Genomic DNA, 19,769 nt, shown 5'->3' with positions numbered 1-19,769 from the left:
AACCAGCCCTACAAGAAACCCACAAGGGAGTTCTGCACCTAGAATCCAATAAATAATAATAATAATAATAATAATAATAGTTACCACCATGAATACACTAGGAAGAACAAATCCCACTGATAGAACACACAGACAAATAAGAAAGAGGAAAAACTATACTGTACCACCTCAAAAAAACCAACAAACTCTGAAGTCAAAGAACAACAGGGAAAGAATGGATCAAAAGTTATGTAAAACTACCACATAAAAGCAATTAAATGACAGGAGTTTGACAATACCTTTCAATAGCAACACTAAATGTTAATGGGTTGAACTCCCCACTCAAAATTGGTCAGATGGATTAAAAAGCTAGACCCAACTATATGCTGCCTAAAAGAAACCCACCTCATCTGTAATGACTCTCATGAACTAATAGTGGAAGGAGGGAAAAGATATACTACACAAAAGGAAACCAAAATGAGCAAGAGTAGTTATACTTATATCAGATAAAGTAAACTTTAAACTAAATACAATTACAAAAGACAAAGAAAGACATTATATAATGATAAAGATATCTATCCACCAAGAAGACATAACAATCATAAATATACATGCTCCCAAATTGGTATACTCAAATTTATAAAGCAAACATTATTATACCTAAAGAGAGAGAGAGAGAGACTTTAATACAGTAATAGTTGGGGACCTGAACACCATCCTCTCAGCTTTGGACAGATCATCTAGGCAACAAACCAGCAGGGAAACACAGGATTTAAACTATACTTTAGACTAATTGGACTTGATGGATATATAGAGAACACTTCACCCAACAACTAGAGAATATACATTTTTCTCATCAGCACATGGAACATTCTCTAAGATAGATCACATATTAGGTCACAAATCAAATATCAACAAATTTTTTTTTCCTTTTTGTCTTTTTTCGTGTCCGGCAACAGATCGCAACCCTCAGTGTCNAACAACTAGAGAATATACATTTTTCTCATCAGCACATGGAACATTCTCTAAGATAGATCACCTATTAGGTCACAAATCAAATATCAACAAATTTTTTTTTTCCTTTTTGTCTTTTTTCGTGTCCGGCAACGGATCGCAACCCTCAGTGTTGCGCCCATACCGGACCGGGACTGGCAACGGGATCGCAACCCTCGGTGTCGCGCCCGCACCTCGCTCAGCCAGTGAGCGGGAACCGGTCTGTATGTGGGATCCAAGCCCTTGGCAGGAGCGCCACCGTGCTCCCAAGCGGCGCACTGTAGCAGTGCGCCACCAGGCCGGCCCATCAACAAATTTTTAAAAAATTGAAATCATGTCATGCACTTTCTCATACCACAATGGATTAAAAGTAGAAATTAATAGCAAACAAAACTTTGGAAATCACACAAATATTTGGAAATTAAACAACATGCTCATGAATGACATATGGGTTAAAGAAGAAATCAAACAGGAAATCAAAAAATTTCTCAAAACTGATGATAATAACACGTTTTACCCAAACCTATGGGATACTGCTAAAGCAGTACTAAGAGGAAAGTTTATTGCAACAAATGCTTACATCAAGAGAACAGGAAGACTTTGAATAAACAACCTAACATAAAGAACTAGAAAAACAGGAACAATCCAATCCCAAAGTTAGTAAATGGAAAGAAATAATTAAAATCAGAGCAGAACTAAATGAAATAGAGACAAAAATACAATACAAAAATCAATGAAACAAAAAGTTGGTTTTTCAAGAAGATAAACAAAATAGACAAGCCACTAGCCAGTCTAACTAAAAAAAAGAATAGAGAAGACCCAAATAACAAAAATCAGAAATGAAAAAGGAGATATCACAACTGATACCACAGAAATACAAAGAATCATTAGAGATTACTATGAACAACTATATGCCAACAAATTTGAAAACCTGGAGGAAATGGATAAATTTTTGGACACATACAAACTACCAAGCCTGAATCAAGAAGACACAGAAAAACTGAACAGACCAATAATGAGCAATGAGATTGAAGAACTAATCAGAAGTCTTCCAACAAAGAAAAGCCCAGGGTTTTATGGCTTCACTGCGGAACTCTATCAAACCTTTAAGGAGAAATTAATACCAATTCTTTCCAAATTATCCCCCCAAATTGAAACAGAAACCATTCTCCCAAACTCTTTCTATGAAGCCAGTATCAACCTAATACCAAAACCCGACAAAGATACAACAAAAAGAAAACTAAAGGCCAATATCCTTGATGAACTTAGATGCAAAAATCCTCAATAAAATACTATCTAACATAATACAGCAACACGTAAAAAAGATTTTACACCATGATCAAGTGGGATTCATTTCAGGAATACAAGGATGGTTCAACATATACAAGTCAATAAATAAAATACACCACATCAACAAAGTCAAGAATAAAAACCACATAATCATCTAAATAGATGCAGAAAAAACATTTGACAAAATTCAACATCCCTTCATGATAAAGACTGTCAACAAATGAAGTATAGAAGAAAGGTATCTCAACAAAATAAAAGCCATACTGGACAAACCCACCACCATCATCATCCTGAATGGGGTGATAATTTTTAAGATCAAGAACAAGACAAGGATGCCTGCTCTCACCACTCCTACTCAACATAGTGTTGGAAGTACTAGCCAGAGCAATCAGAGAAGAGAAGGAAATAAAGGGCATCCAAACAGGAAAAGATGAAATCAAATTTTCCCTGTTTGCTGATAACATGATGCTATATATATAAAGCCCAAGACACTCTACTGAAAAACTCTTAGAGCTGATAAACAAATTCAGTAAGGTTTCAAGATAAAAAAATCAATATATAAAAATTAGTAGTGTTTTAATACTCCAAAAACAAACTAGAAGAAAGAGAGATCAAGAAAGTAAGCCCATTTACAATAGTCACCAAGAAAATAAAGAAATAAAATACACAGAAATAAATCTAACCAAGGAAGTGAAAGATCTCTACAATGAGAACTACAAATCACTACTGAAAGAAATTAACGAGGACACCAAAAGACGGAAAGACATTCCTTGTTCACAGATTGGAAGAATCAATGTAATAAAAATGTCCATCCTACCCAAAACCATCTACAGAAAACAAAGTAGAATGGCGTTTGCCAGCGATTGGGGATGGAGTAGTGCAGAGTTATTGCTTAATGGATATAGAGTTTCAGTTTTACAGATAAAAGACTTCTGGAGATCTGCTGCACAACAGTGTGAATACACTTAATCTTACTGAACTTAAAAATGGTTAAGATGGCAAATTTCATATTCTGTCGTTATTACCAGAATTAAAAAAAATGAAAGTGATGGTGAACAGCATACCGAGTCTGGGAGAAGGTGGAGAGAATAGATTTGTGGTCACCAGTGAGCAAGGATTTATTTTCTCTATAGTTTCAATGCTGGAACAGAAAAAAATGAACACCCTGATCTAGAGTGTGGAGGGAGATGAGCAGGCTGCAAAGGGTCAGCTGGAGAAATGTCAGAGAAAGTGTGTGTGGGGGGGAGTTGAACGTGTGGGTTGAGAGCTTGGCAAAAACAACCAAGTGGAGGGATCCAGAATAAATAACTGTTAAATTGCGAACTCGAAAAACGCCAAAACTATATTTGTCATCGACTCCAGAAAAACAAAATTATATCTGCAAGTGTTTTTTTTTTTTACAAATACAATTTATTTAAATGGCTAATGTACACATTATTAAATGACATTTTACAAGCAACTAGAGCTTATGACAAAACTGCTCAGGAAACGTCCAAAGCTTAAATAGAACAGCAAACCTTTAGAATTAAAACTCGACTTGTATAATTTCAGGAAGCTTGTGCAAATTGGAATCCCTGAATGACTGTGGAAAGACAAAGCATGTATAGTGAGAAAATCTCAAACCAAGTGGGAATGAATGTGAAATGTTAACAATATCAGAGAAGGAAGCTACTGTTTAGAGAAAACCAGACTTCGCAATAGAGGTGTGCCCAGCAAAGCCACAGGAAATGCATCATGCTTTGTTTAAATAGTTAAAACCACATTATAACCAAAAGCATATGGTAACGGTGAGTGTGCTGTTTACAAAAAGAAGATACATCTGGATATGAGGACAGCTCTTTTAGTGCCGTCCTTAAAAAGGTGACACTTTTAGAGCCGTGTAATTGTTTACAGCCAAAGCCTGGCTTCGGGCACATCACAGCGAGGCTTCAGAAAGTCCTTGAAGAGCACATGGCAGTGACCGTGGACTCCTGTCTTTACCATCAAGAATAAGCGCATATAGGAAGTCGCAGCTTATGAAATCATTTCATTCACGTTGAGACCACACAAAGAGACTTGCTGATATTAGAGTGGTTTCTTTCCAATCAATGCTCAGTTGGGCTCCAAGCAACGAGGCACCCTGAAATAGATCATTTCAGTTTAGGAGGCAGCAGGGATAGCAGCAGATCAACTCAAGGTTTAGATAATGAGAGTGTTAGCATTCTCTCTCTCTGTACATACACCAACTGTAACTGGTACAACAATAAAGCATCAAGCCTATTAGAGGATATCATTCTATTAACAGGTCCTGCTTCAAATAACATGACCTGGAACAAATAACAACTACATTTTATATTGATGATGCAGTGAAATGATGGAGAAATGGAAACAAATTTTCATATATTTACTTAACAAATATTTGCAATAGCTGTATTCTGCCCCCCCCCCCCGGTTTGGATTGACAGGTCACCCTGCTGTGATCTCTCCTGTCTCCTCTTCACCTAGGACTCACCAGCAGCAAGTTGCCTTTCCTTCCTCAACTGCTGCAGATTTTATGTCTCCTGTTTATGGTACTTCTTACACTGTGACATGTATAGGTTTTATTTTTCTTACTAAAATAAGTTCCAAGAGGGCAGAGTTGATACTTCTGTTTTATATTTTCTAGATCACATAGGAGAAAGCAGTTGGAAGTCAGAATTCTACCTGTCCCAGTTACTGGCCCTGAGACTTTGGCGAAAAGAATCTTTCGGCCTTGGTTTTCTTCTCTTGGACATTATTTCCTTCAAAGTATAGTGCAATTTCTGCCATTCTCTCTTAAGCTCATTCCACTCAGGCTTCCGCCTCCTTCCTCTCCACCAACACTGTTCTTGTCAAGTTCACCAACAATTCTGTGCTGCTGCCTCCAATGGTCAGCTTTCACGACTCAGCTTTCTTGACCTATCAGCAGCACTTGGCACAATGATCATTCCCTCCTCCCTACAATTCTTTCTTCACCTGACTTCTAGAAATCACACTTTGGGGTTTTTCTCCTATATCAGAGGCTGCTTCTTCACTCCTTTCTTGGTCCCGTCTCACTCCATGACTCCTCATGTTGGAGGATGCAAGGCTCACACGTGGACCTCTTCTCTGCCCTCACCTCTTCCTCCCCCCGGTGGTCTTATGCAGTGTCATTGTGATGTACACCCACACACCCATGAGGTCCAACTTTATGTCTCCAGCCTGGACCTGCTGCCTAGAGTACAGACTTGTACCTCAGTTGCCTTCCTGACACTTCCATGAGACATCTCACACTTAACATTTCCAAAGCGGAACTCCTGACTTTTCCCTGTAGTTCTGCTCTTCACGTTCTCAATCATCTTAATTAATGGCAATTCTATCCTTCCAATTGCTTATGCCAAAAAAACCCAGCATCATCTCTGATACCTCTCTTCATATTCTGAAACAGACTGTCAGCAAATCCTATTGTCATGATCCTAACAATGCATACACAGCCTGACCTCTTCTCACCAGCCTGGTGGTAGCCACACAGTTTCTTGCCTGGATTATTGCAACAGCTTCCCCACTGATTCCCATCTTCCACCCTTGGCTTCCTACAGTCTGTTCTTAACACAGCAATTAAGGTGAAAGTGTCAGTCCTTGGCTTAAAACCCTCCAATGGTTCCCATCTCAGAATAAAAACAAAACTCATTACCATGACCTACCATACTCTGTAGGATCATCTCTCCTCCACCTACCGCGAACCTCTCTAATGTCATCTCTACCACCTTCCCGCTTCCTCAGTTCACTGGCCGCCTCTCCATGCCACCAACACAGCAGGCACACACCACCTTATGGTCTTTGCACCACCGCTCTTCCTTCCTGGAATGCTGTCCCCAAACAGCCACATGCCTGGCTCCTTTCATGCCTCTAGTCATAGTTTAAGTGCCACTTGCTTAGCGAGGCCTTCCCTCACAACCACCTGCTCTGTCTACCCCTTGCCCACTTTGTTTCTCTTGATAATAACCATCCTATTTATTTAATTCTTAGTCATTTGGCTACTTAGTTAAATACGTGTAAATGGATGAATGGATTAAAAAACATAGGAAGGTTAGTTAGCAATATGACATAGGTGGGTTAACAATTACTATGCATGATTACTAAAGAACTACGTGATAGTCAGAACCATATATACTTAGTACTATGTTTACTAATAAATATAAATTGAAGGAACTTTTAACATATTAATAGATACCAGTTTGTCTTCTGATTAGCTTGATGGATTGTATGGATCAACAGAATACACTTCTCGTGTTTCTAAATGAAGATCTCCTTCTTTAGAACTTGTAGTTGTATAATAATCACTAAACAGAAGAAAAGAGAATAAAGTAAAATCTTTACTCACCAACCATTATCATTATAAAGACATAACAGTCATTTGCTTTCCATAGTTCCCAACACAGGAAAAGTACTTTTCATGGATGATTTCATTTTATTTTCTTAAATATCCTATGAAGTAAACACTACAACCTTATTTTTTGGAAAGGCACATGAAAATAAATAACTTGCTAGGCTTATTAGTGTCCAAATCAGAAGGTGACACTAGACAGCTTTACCCCAAATCCAGTACTCTTTATGACTAACAACTATGACTCCCAAACTGAAGAAAAATATAAAAAAGAAGGTTTTATTTTAGTATATGATCATAACTTTAGCCTTTCAGGACACAATATTCCTATCTAATTTAAAAGCAAATTTTTATATTTAATATTTAACTAGAAATTGTTATATAGTCATATAGCACTGAAAGCTTTAAACAATTTTCAAGAGAACATTTTTACTTTTACTATTTGAAAACACACATATTTTACTGCACTTCTAAAACCACCTTGCCAGAATTAGCGAAAGACAATAAAATGTGACTATACTATTATGTAGAGCTCAGAAGGAAAGTATTACAAAATTACTGGGGAAGAAAGACTACTGCCAAGGGTACTTATGGCATGTCACTCACTACAATTTTAACAGATTAGCTGATAGGAGATGTATTAAGAATATTATAAAATGGTAATTTGTAGGTCACTGTGAGATTTAGGTTTTAGATCACTAAAAAAGAACAGCATAATCTCCTTCAAATGTTTGGATGACTTTTAAAAATAATTTTATTACTAGACATTCATTTTTAAATGATGTACTTACTCATCTCATTTACAAAAAGTATTTCAGGCGTCTATACCAATTATCAGAAAATAAGCTGACTTTTAAAAATAATTTTATTACTAGACATTCATTTTTAAATGATGTACTTACTCATCTCTTTAAAAAAAGTATTTTAGGCGTCTATACCAATTATCAGAAAATAAGTTGAAGTAGGTTAAGAAATAGAAATAAAACGAGTGACACAGGAATTTAAACACACATTTTGTGTATATTAACAGAGGCACTTAAATATAGTATATGATATAATCATGTTAATAAAAATACTAGTCAGACTGGAACATTATGAATTATTCAAGCTTGTCGGCATCCCCTAATTTGCAAATTTTCCTATACATGCAATGCTCTGATAGCAAACTTGGTAGCATGAAGGAAAGACAAAGACACCACATTTTCTATTTATTTTAATTTCTAATTACTCTAAGGGACAGTTTTCTCAAAATAGCCTTTGAAAAAAATTACTATATAGAAAAAAAGGTACAAGTGAGGTTACGTTGGCCATGATACCATAGCATAAATTCTGGATGGATTCAGATGTTAAAAAAAATTAAAAATTAAATGTAAAAAGTATATATTTCTGGACAAGAAAATATAACATAAAAATAGAAACCTCGTAATATATTTAAGTAACCACAAAAACAATTGAGAGAAAAGATTACTTGAACAAATGGAAAGGCCTAATATGTTTCTGAATGAGAAGGCATTACAGAAAAGATGCCAACTTCTCACAAATTCAACTACAGACAAATGAAATCATAATATATTTGTTTTCAGAAAATGACAAATGTTTCTAAAAATCACCTGTAGGAACAGACAGGAGAGAATAGAGTGGAAAGTCCTACAAAATTTTAATAGGTATTCTTGTCCTACCAGATATTATAATAGCACAAAGCTATATTAATTAAACACAAAGTGGTTTGTGATGGAAGAAAAGATCAGTGAAGCAGAAAAAGAGGTTGAGAAACACAACATATATAGTTACATTAATTATTTGACAATTTTATTAAGGACATTAAATGCTCACTTATCCCTAATAATTCTAAAAATATACTCTAAAGAAATAAGTAGGACTTTTCTTTCTTTCCATTTTTATTAGATAGCCTGGGGGAGTTCACCAGTGGAAAAAATATTTTCAACTTCATAATCAGGGATTTCTTATGTTAGAATGCAAATATTAACTGTTACAACAAGCAAGTTAACATATTTTTGGAGCTCCCTGTCAAATTGCACTTATACATCACAATTCAGCAAGGAGGGAAGTCTCCGCAGTAACTGCTTCCAACATGTTAGGTCGTTAGTTTTGCATTTTTGCTCCTTTTAAGTTAGTGTTCCTCTTTTTATTTTCTTTGATTTACTTCTCCCATTTTCAGAAAGCTGCATGTTTTCTAGAATAGACCACTGACTTCAAGTTTGTTTGCTATTGCACCGCTGATCCCAGACCTATGTCAACTGAAAGCCCAGGAGTCTCCGACATTGAGGGAGACCTGTCACTCTCATCTCTCCATGGGCCAGGTACAAGCAACAATGGAGCCCTTTGCACTTACGGGATCTGCAAACAGCCAGGGGTGGGTTCCACTGGTGATCATCCTGGCACTGGCTCTGGGGACTGCCTTCCATGGTATACCCGTCTTCACACTCCAGAGTGACGATAGCTCCATACTGATACATTTTCCTAGGTTCCAGCCCCTTCTGGATTCCATCCATATCCTCTGGGGGCCTACAGTTTACCTCTGAAATTAGAGGAATCTAATTATACAGAGTCATACTTTGGCCTTTTACCAAGAAAGCAGAAACTGCCAGTAATGGAAAGGTTTATGAAACCAATTGATTTCATTTTCAGTAAGCAAAGCTTGACTGAAATAGCATAAGAAGACAATATTCTAGGCACAGTCTTAGTGTCAGCCACCTATCTCAATAACCTCTGGGTAATTTAAGCCAGATCATTCTCTTTCTTTTTGCCTCAGTTTCTATGCTAACAGTGTGGGATATGAGTAATTTTATTGGCTTCTTAGAGAAATGGTGAGGGCTGAATGGGTAGTATCAGGTGTTCTGAGTTACTGATTCATCTGCTGCTAGTCCTACTCTCTAATTCTTCACACATGTGCCCTCTCTCATTTCTTCTTTCATCTTTCCACCGTAGGGTCGATAGTGTGAGATCCTGGATTGGCATCTCGACTCTAGTTCTTCCTAGCTGGGTGACTTTGGGTAAGTTACAAATCTCTCCATGCTACTGGAACCTCATCTATAAATCAGGGATAACAGTGGCACCAGTCTCTGTGGATCTCATGAAGATCAGGTGAGATAAAGTGCTGTGCACAGTGTCTGCACGTAGTGAAAAGTGTCCAACAAATACCAGATGTTAACCTACCATTCATATTTCATATGCTCTGTGTTATGATAATAAAACGACTTTCTGAAGCTTCTATAAAAAATTTACCCATTTACCTATAAAAAATCCCACCACCACTCAGGAAATACACTCAAAGGATCGTTGTGCTTCTTATTGCTGCTGTGTCAAATGCACACTGAACTGTAACCACTGCGTACATACAATCTGCACTTTAGTTGTTTAATTTATAAAAGAACTTCAACTTTCTATGTGTGAATGACTACATACATGGTCATTCACAAGATATACTACAGCATAAGCCATTTTTCTTATTTTGAGCTGCACTTTAGTTGTTTAATTTATAAAAGAACTTCAACTTTCTATGTGTGAATGACTACATATATATGTTATATTAATTAATGTATAAATCCGATTAAAGCATTTAAACTCATCTAGTTAAATGATTCAATTAATGCACTTCTTTTGCTATTTTAAATTGAAAATAGCTAATTGAATATATCTGTTTGGTACAAATTTGATTTTAAAAGAAAAGGAACAAGATAGACAAAGCACCTCTGCAATAAGGGGCAGGTTGGCTCCAGGTTCCGTCGTGTGTGCAAAGGAGGAGCGCTTCTCCCACCAGCAGGTAGCCCGGGTCACAGCTGTACAGGACTGACATTCCAGGGACAAACTGAGCTATATTTCCACCAGTGTGATTCCCATTGGGGATCTTAGATGGAGGCTGACACCTTAAGAAAGCTTAGACACCAATAAGAAAGGATATTTAATTCAGCACAGAGGAACACACGGCCAACACTACTTCTGGGTGACCTCATACGGAAAGGTGACGGGCAATAAGCCATCTAACTGGTATCCAGAAACATTTTACCCAGACCAAGCATCACTGGACAGAGATTTGCAATTCTCTCTGTACATTATGTATGATTTGAACAAAAGTGTCAATAATAATTTAATGAAACATCAATGTCTGTGGTCTACAACTGTAACCTATCAGCAAATAGTATTCTTTCCTTTTCCAATTAAATAGAAGACGGGCTATAGTCTGAGGGTCACACATTCAAATGCCTACAAGAGCTAGTAAATGAAGCCACCAGATATGACAAATCAGAGAGCCCCTGTCCTTCTAAACGTGGCAGCCACTGCTCAGCTCAAGTTACTGGTGCCTTGCAGAGAAGCAAAGGGGGCCCTTATCCTTCACAGGTCCAGTATTCAGCCTGGGCTGTGGAGATGGGTTTCACTTAAAATAACACTACTTGCTGGCCAAAGAAAACAATTCTGGGGAGCTGAATTCAGTTCTTGGGTCATCAATTGGCAGCCTCTGCTGTTAATAGTCACTGATAAAAATAAGGTTGCCAAATGATAACTAGAATTGTAGAAGAAAGACAATTCAGTGGGTTGGAAGGCCAGCTTCATTCTCCAGAACACCCAAAGTTCTCTTTCTGGCTGGTATTATAGCCCTAAATATTGAGTTATCAACAATATTACTGCTAAACATTTGCCCCCCAAAAAGGTATGTGTAATTTCCTTATTCTAAATCCACAAGAATAATAAGTTCAGAGACTCCATCAATTTGGAAGTTAAGCATTATCCTTTCATGTACTATTGCTCAACACACTGAGAAAGGAAAGGGGAAAAAAGAATCAGGTGAGAAGATAAGAAAAGGCAGATAACTTGTAAAACAATATAACTGCCTTAGCTTTTAGATGCTTTTCTTTCAGCAGAATGGCAAGTGCAGATTCAAAAAACTTTATTTTTTCTGTACAATATCCCATATTTTACTCCTTAAAACATCTTACCCCTTCTGATACAAATGGGTACACCTGGCATCCATGTGTTATCAGTATGACACCTAATCACGTGACTGCCATTCATGATGAAGCTGGGATTGCAAGCAATGTAGACTATGTCATTGTGGGAATACATGGAAAGAGTTCTATTGAGCTTGTACCCATGTTTGACTTCTGGGTTAGGGCAGTGAGTTACAGGCGGAGATCGCAAGCACTGTGGGGGAGGTCTTTGCAAGCAATGTAGACTATGTCATTGTGGGAATACATGGAAAGAGTTCTATTGAGCTTGTATCCATGTTTGACTTCTGGGTTAGGGCAGTGAGTTACAGGCGGAGATCGCAAGCACTGTGGGGGAGGTCCGCTCCAAGTTCCATGTCCTTTTGAATCACTTGTGCACCACACATTTTTCTCTCCCAAAAGATGGAATCCTTGGTCACATTCATAAGAGACTTCATTTCCATATAGAAAGTGCTCTGCCGCCATGCCCGTGTGCCTCCCGTGGTCAATTGCTGGTGGAGGTTGACAGTGAATAACTGCAGAAGAAATTTAGGGAAGTCTATCTCAGCCAGTACATCAACATGGACAGTCTTCATTCGGGTAGAAATGACACTATGAAACTTCATGTATTTCATATAACTAGAAAATTATTTAAATTTTGGAACCTGAATTATTTTTAAAAAAACAGCTTTATTATATGTTGTGATTATAAGAGCAATACATACCCCTTCAAAGAAATTCAGAAAATACAGTAAAGTATTAAGAAAGAAAGAAATACGGCTATGTTTCCATGACCAAGAAATATAGGCTATATTTGGTTTTTAACTTTAGTAAAATTAGCAGATACATGGCAAATAGTTCCTACTTGACAACTTTGATTTCCTAATGCCAATGCTGATGCAACAGTGAAAGGTTTTTCTTATCTTACACTGAGGCAGAACACAGAGACTACTGAAGTACTCAGACCAGTTCTTCAGTGGCCTGCCTTTCTAACCCTCTATGACCACTGTCAGCTTTTTCTTCTAACTTACCTTTACAAAGTGGAATCTTTTGGAACCAAACCCCATTCTCAGCATCTTGACACTTCTGATAAACATGTCCAGTCAACTGGTAGCTAGAGAAAGACAGAGTATGATACATTTCCTCTTCCCAATTTCACAACTCTGAAACTTAGCCTCTTCACACTACACATACAGAGGTACTTCTCAATAAGAACTGTGGCAGAGGGGAGTTGAAAGTCTTGATCCTCTACATAAGAAAACTACTTTAGACTCAGAGTCACCACAGTGAAGCCCTTTCCATGTGAAGGAAGGACTGAAAAGTTAGAGATGCTAGTTAGGCCATTGGAAATTCACGTTCACTGTTAGCGTAGCAAGGAGCAACCTCTACAGGGAGTCACCAAGACAAGCTGAGGGCAGAACTATGCATGAAACAGGGTGGAAACCCTTTCTCAGAATGGATCATCTCATACTCACCCATCTTGACAGGACGCGTTAACTAGTTCCACACGTGAACCAACTGGAAGCTCTTGAAGGTCTTCCCTCATAGGCTGACATGCTTCTGGAGAAACAAAGTTGGAATTACTTACAGTTGCCTAATCTCAAAGAGAAAGACAAAACTGGAAGTGAAAGTACCTTCACACCGTGGGGCAGAAGGACTCCAATTTCCTGAAGGCATACAGTGAACGGACTTATTTCCCACAAGCAAGTAGCCAGGGTCACAAGTGTAGTGTACAGTCATCCCAGAGACAAAGAGGACCGTATTTCCACCCGTATGCTGACCGTGGTGGAGCCCAGAAGGTGGCTGGCAGCCTGAGGAGAAAACTCCCCACATAAACACCAATACAGAGGAATTTCTACTCAAGAACATTAAATATACAACATCTGACAACAGACAATCTGAACTTTGCAGCTGAAGATCATGCAGCTGTAGCTCACCACTGAATGCTTTGGGCTCTCTTGAAGGAACTAGGCCCCTCTAAAAAGGTCCTTTCATTATCTGCCCGAAATATATCCCAGATCCCAGGAGGCATTTACACAAAGAACACACACAACACACATAGAACATTCTGTTACAGAACGGAAGAAATGGGAAAGTAATCTGTGCCCCCTTGCCTTTCTCCATGACTCTAGTTTTTGGTGGAAGATAATAAGAATAAGTAAGTAAATATCTCTTTTCTTCACTCACTGGGTTTTTACCTTTTTCACAAACTGGTGTTTCAGGATCCCAGGTATTATTGGCTTTGCAACGAATCTGACTACTGCCTTTCAAAGTAAATCCATCATTACACTTGAAAGTCACACTGTCATTGTAGAAATACGGGGCTTCCTTGCCAGATATCTTGTATCCATTTGCAACATGGGCCTGTGAACACTGGATAGGAGGGAGGGACAGTTTACAGAGAGGAGCAGGGCCACTCCAGGTGCCTCTCTCTTGATCATCGCTTATGCACCGGATGGTGCTCTTCCCAATGAGGCTGAACTCCACTCCTCTCTCTGGCCCGGGGTTACATGTGTAAGTGACCGTGGTTCCATATGGAACATCTTCTGAGGAACTTCCTGTGTGTTTCCCATTGTAGATGGCAGGGGGTGGTGGGCAGGTGATTTCTGGAGAAACGAAAAGATACTGTAAAAATCTGTTCCAGTGTCACACTCCAAAGAATAGAAATGCAGCTGGTTATGCACTTGTGGTTTCCTAGAGGGTATGGGTGAATTTTCATGATGTAAGTTATATCAAAGCTCATTATGCATATAGAATTCAATTTAAACAGATTTCACAGGAAAGGACACCTTTATTACAAGTGTACATGCTGACCAATATCATATTATGAGGCAGTAAGACCCAGTAGTCAACTGCTAATTAAAAGAAGAATTCTTTTTAATAGTCAATAGGAGGATAAAATGCACAAGGGAATAGAATAATACTTTTTTGTGTACCATCTTCATGCTGAGGTGATGTGATAGTTTATATAGTTAGCTAAGAATTTTTATTGTTGATTGAGAACCTGCTTTGTGACGGGCAGTTTCCTATTCTAGAAGTAGGTATAGTACCATTTAATTCTACAACACTGAAGTCTGTAGTTTTATGCCATCTTTACAGATGAGAGACTAGAGCTTCAGAGAAGTTACATAAATTGTCCAAAGTCATACAGCTATTAAGCAGCAGAAACAGAATCGGAATTATCTGACACCAATCCCCTACTCTACACCAATCCCCTAACTACAGTGTACCCAAAATTAAGGAAAGTGGCTCATAGACTCACTGCTCTCATTATTCTTTAAAATCCTACATCACAAAAGAGAGTCAGTAACTAAGTACATCTAATTTAACTGATTAATGTAGAGAGAGATGGCAACAGAAAGACAAAACCATGCAACTGTAACTGTTCGCAAAGCTAATGGAACAGAATCTAATGCACTAATTCCCATAACATGGCCGACAGCAGAAATCCCCCAGCAAATGCACAGATCTCACATTATCTCAGCTGCTCCATCAATTCTGCTACTCACCTTTACAAAGACGAATCTCCATAAACCAAGGAATTGTGCCTTGACACTGCTGATAAACACTCTCACTCAACCGGTACCTAGAGACAGAGTCATGTCATTTAGCCATCAGGTGACCACAAAGCTAAGCAAGAGCTGTTGGCTGCAAAGCAGACTCACCACTTTCAGAACAAGAAGCAATAGGAACAATAGTGTAGCCAGCAACACCACCATCCATCCATTGCACAGGCATAGTTTCCGTGCATGGAAAAACAGTGTGATCGACACTTCCATGAACACGAGAGAGGGAAAGACTGTTGACATAAACTCTTACATAGAGCTGGCGGTGTGCTCTGGGAAGCCAGACCTGGTTCAGGCTGAGACAGCCTTCACTCACCCCTTGTCACAAGAAGAGTTAACGTCTGGTCTAATAAATGGATTCTGGGGTTTTGTAAAGAGTTGCTTTCCTATAGGTTCACACTCTGCCACTAAGAAAAGAGACTAGGATGAGAAATCAACTCAGAGCAATCTTAAAACCAGCAGAACATCTACATTTGAGGTCTGACACCTTTGCATTGGGGAGCCGTAGGTGTCCACACCCCCTCAGAGGTACAACGTATGGATTCTTCTCCCACCAGCACATAGCCAGGGTCACAGCTATATTTTATGGATGTTCCAGGGTCAAAGCGGACCATGTGTCCATCTTCCTTTCTCCCATTGAGGATTTTAGGAGGAACCTGGCATTCTAGAGGGAAGGAAAGGAAAAAACAAAACTTCTTAAGTAAACAACAACAGAAAGAAACTGAGCCAAAGAGATTGACATTAATGCTGCAGTTCCACTCTGGTGGCAGTTGTGTGGTACAGAAGGAAACTTGCAGCCCAGTTCTGGGTAATTTTAGATCAGCATTTCTCTTTTTTTCTTTTTGCACTTGGGCTGCTGCAGATTTTGTTCATCTCCCACTCAGTGCTGTAACTCCCTTCCTGTCTCTTGCCTTCTTACGGAATCATCTTTTATGGGACATTCTGATGTACCCCTGCGATAGGGCGTTGATGACTTTTCTTGTAAGAAATCACTATTCCTTCCTGTCTCTTGCCTTCTTACGGAATCATCTTTTATGGGACATTCTGATGTACCCCTGCAATAGGGCGTTGATGACTTTTCTTGTAAGAAATCACTATTAAGACAAACAAGCATTTTTCTCCTAGTGTTTTCCCCCTGAAGAAAATGGACACTTTAGTGATCTGTAGTGTTTCTTCCCGAGCATACTGCCACAAAATGAAATAATGGTGGTAAGAAGGTGTTAAGAAAACCCTCTACAGAATTTATATTCATATATTTAGTATAGTTGAGGGGAGGAGGATCTGGAAAAGGCTCTGCTTAAAGCCCATACCCCTGCCTCTATCTTTTCAAAAAGGGGAATCAGTAGCCCCTTTTCTGAGTACAGGGACACCCACCCTTTTCACAGACTGGAGCTGGGGGCTCCCACGTGCCGTGGGCATTGCATCTGATTCTCCTGCTGCCTTTCAAGGTGAAGCCAGATATGCAATCAAATACCACAGTGTCATTATAGGAATATTGATCTTTCTGCACAGATAACATTTGGCCTCTTGGGATCTGGGGATGTGGACACTGAACTGCAGAAGTAGAAAGTTCACAGCGTGGAGCAGGGCCACTCCAGGTCCCAATCTTCTGACTATCAGTTGTACAATGGATGGTGTTCTCCCCTTTCAGGATGAAGTTCACTCCGTCCTCTGGGCTCGGGTCACAAGTGTAAGTGACTGTGCTTCCATATGGAAGTTTTGCTGAAGAGCTGCTTGTATGTCTTCCATTGAAAATGGAGGGAGGTGGTGGGCAAAAAATTCCTAGAGAAATTACAGAGAGAAATGACAAGATCACAGGGTAATGCAAACAAAGAATGCCTCAGATGTGACTTGATACCACACTCATATACTAGGCTCAAGCACAGACATATATGAATCTGTAATGAATCAATCAAGACAGCTAAAGCAGTATAAATTAATGATATAATTTAAAAACTTTTTCCCTGAATATATATACTCTGCTGATCCTTTGATTTCTTTTACCAAATATGCAATCTATCTACTAAGCACAAGTCTACATTGCTTTCAGAGAAGGAAAAGCCTAGGAATCCTGCTAAACTTGATGAATCAGAGAATAAAGAGGTAATTGAAGGATGCTTCAGTGAAGACCATATCCCTTAAAGATCTCTAGGAGTTCTTTGCTCTATAAGAGCCTGTATGCTAACAAGTGAACCAAAAGCTTTTGGTTAAGCTGAGAATGTAATGTCCTCTTGAAACTCTGACCAAGGAACAAACCAGTTTGTTCCTTGCCAACCATAGCTGCTTTACCTACTTTCACATACTGGCATCCTGGTCCAAGCAGCTCGCTGTCCAGCAATGACACACTGACTAGAAGGTGGGCCTTGTAATCGATACCTAGAGACAAAAAGTTGTCATTCAGAACTATTAGGCAGTTTGTGCTGAAGAACCACAGCCTCTATGTGATATCCAAGACAAGTTCATTTAGCATGTGTGCACCAACTCGTTTTACCAGCATTCTTTCTCACAACCTCATCCCAGGCTGTCCAAGGATCCTCACAGAGATGCCTTCTCCAGCTTCCACAGTTCACACGATGCACATATAAGCCAAATGCATTAAATGTCATAGACCCTCCTGACACTCACCCTTCATTACAGGAAAAGTTCACAGTTGCACCAGCCCGAAGACTGGGAGGCTTCTCTACCTGTCCATTGAGAAGTCGTTTTGGAGATTCACACTTTGCCTCTAAATAAACAAGCCAAACATGAGAAAAGTATGGAAAATAACAGAATAGCCCCATTCTCAAAATAGATTGTAAATTTAGGGTACCTTCACATGTGGGGGTAGCAGCACTCCAGTCTCCCGAAGACAAGCAGTTAATGATCTTTCTTCCATGAAGCAAGTAACCAGGTTCACAGGTGTAAGTCACAGACAATCCTGGGGCAAAGACGCCACCAGCCTCCCCTGTGTGATGTCCATTGGGGATTGTGGGAAGTGGAGGACACTCCAGAGGGAAATCTTTATATACACACATCAGGAAAAAAGCCATCAGATAACACATCCTTCACAATTTAGATGCTGACTTAGGACACACACCCAGATAAATGACTCATGATCTATGGTAACCAGTTGTTGTTAATTTTCAACTCAGCCTTTTAAAGATCAAACAGATGTGGTTTAATTGTATCCATTTTATGCCATGAATAGTACATTATTTTTCATTTTTAGTTACACTGGATGAATTACATTTGCCTTGTGAAAAATTTCAATTACCAAAAAAAGCCCATTTTCACTTAAACTCTCACCCCATCTATAAGCCTATTATTCTCTGCTCCAAAGGTAGCATGTTACTATTTAGAGGGTTATCCTGCCAGACAGTAATAATATAGTTCATTGGGATCCTATATGTGATATGGATATACTTGTAGACATATATATGGTGTGTGTGTGCATGTGCCCAGTACATATTATTCTATGCCTTGCTTCCTTTACTTAATACGTCAATACATATAGGTCAACCTAAATCTTCATAAAGGTTTAGTTGTTTTCCATAACCACTCTTTTTTGTGACACTTAAAATCTACCTCCAAGGCTATCTATCAATAGAATCATATTTTCAAATAATTTAATAATTTTCAGATCTTTAATCACCTTAAATGTTATAAATATTGTTCTTTATTAACAAAAATAAATACCTATTTTGATGGTATAACCTTTGTCAAATATTGTTGATCCTTGTAATTGTGGAACTAAATTCAGATCTAGAATTCAGCAGCAACATAAACCAAACCAAATGAGAAGGAAATGAATTTATAGTAGTACTTATTTTTAGCAACATTTCATTTGAAATGTTTTGGACCAGGAGATGACTTGGGGACACAGTGGATCACTTTAGAATGCCCTTCCAAAGGTCACAGAGAGCAGGGCGTCATCTGCACCAGAGTACATTAACAGCTGTTAAGAGATGAGTTTTAAATCCATTCGGTCTAGTTTTGCTATTAGATCCCACATTTCTTATCCTTTTAACAGTAACCCCAGATATACAGTTTAAAACCACGCAATTCCCACAGTCCCAACAAACTCTGGTCCCCCTCGTTTGAGACTTATTCAATCAATTTTATGTATGCCCAATGACATCTTCTCATTATACTTCAAACTCCTTTGCTCAATTGATGTTTTCTGAATGAACAATTATTAAGAAAGAGTGGGAGACCCTAATTCCCCGTCTCCCACCTCCCTCCCTCCCCGTCACACCGCTCGTCCCTCAGAAGGACACAGCGTGGGCTGTGCAGAGTAGCCTGTGCCTCAGTGTCCCTGTGTACTCACCGCTCTCACAGGTCGGCAGGGGCGTCGGTCCCCACGTCTTATTTGCTTGGCACCAGACAGATTTGTTTCCTTTCATGGTGAAGTTGGCTTTACACGTAAATGTCACAGAATCACCATGCCTGTATGGTGGCCTAGATCCTTTTTCTCTGTCACGTCTTATTTGCTTGGCACCAGACAGATTTGTTTCCTTTCATGGTGAAGTTGGCTTTACAAGTAAATGTCACAGAATGGCCATGCCTGTATGGTGGCCTAGATCCTTTTTCTCTGAATCCCCCTGGTACTGTGGGCTCAGGGCAAATAGAATTTCTATTGTAATATTCACATATAGG

At 38.9% G+C, this 19,769-nt stretch overlaps 1 protein-coding gene across 1 annotated transcript; it reads right to left on the bottom strand.

The window, feature by feature from the left end:
• Nucleotides 1–8,874: 8,874 nt before the first annotated feature.
• On the bottom strand, nt 8,875–19,763 carry LOC103610902 (complement receptor type 2-like; the record flags this gene model as incomplete). The annotated part of the gene is made up of 17 exons (XM_008594966.1): nt 8,875–9,164; nt 10,337–10,522; nt 11,581–11,736; nt 11,868–12,104; nt 12,600–12,682; nt 13,044–13,128; nt 13,203–13,379; nt 13,767–14,174; nt 15,078–15,154; nt 15,451–15,541; nt 15,622–15,798; nt 16,509–16,916; nt 17,428–17,510; nt 17,760–17,859; nt 17,944–18,132; nt 19,441–19,569; nt 19,691–19,763. Coding segments are annotated over 17 exons (2,949 nt in total), but the record flags the coding sequence as incomplete, so codon positions are not given.
• Between the last annotated feature and the right edge of the window lie 6 nt (nt 19,764–19,769).

This window comes from Galeopterus variegatus, unplaced genomic scaffold, assembly GCF_000696425.1.
Source record: "Galeopterus variegatus unplaced genomic scaffold, G_variegatus-3.0.2 Scaffold11997, whole genome shotgun sequence".
Classification (NCBI taxonomy): Eukaryota; Metazoa; Chordata; class Mammalia; order Dermoptera; family Cynocephalidae; genus Galeopterus; species Galeopterus variegatus.
This window is presented reverse-complemented; position numbering and strand designations above follow the sequence as displayed.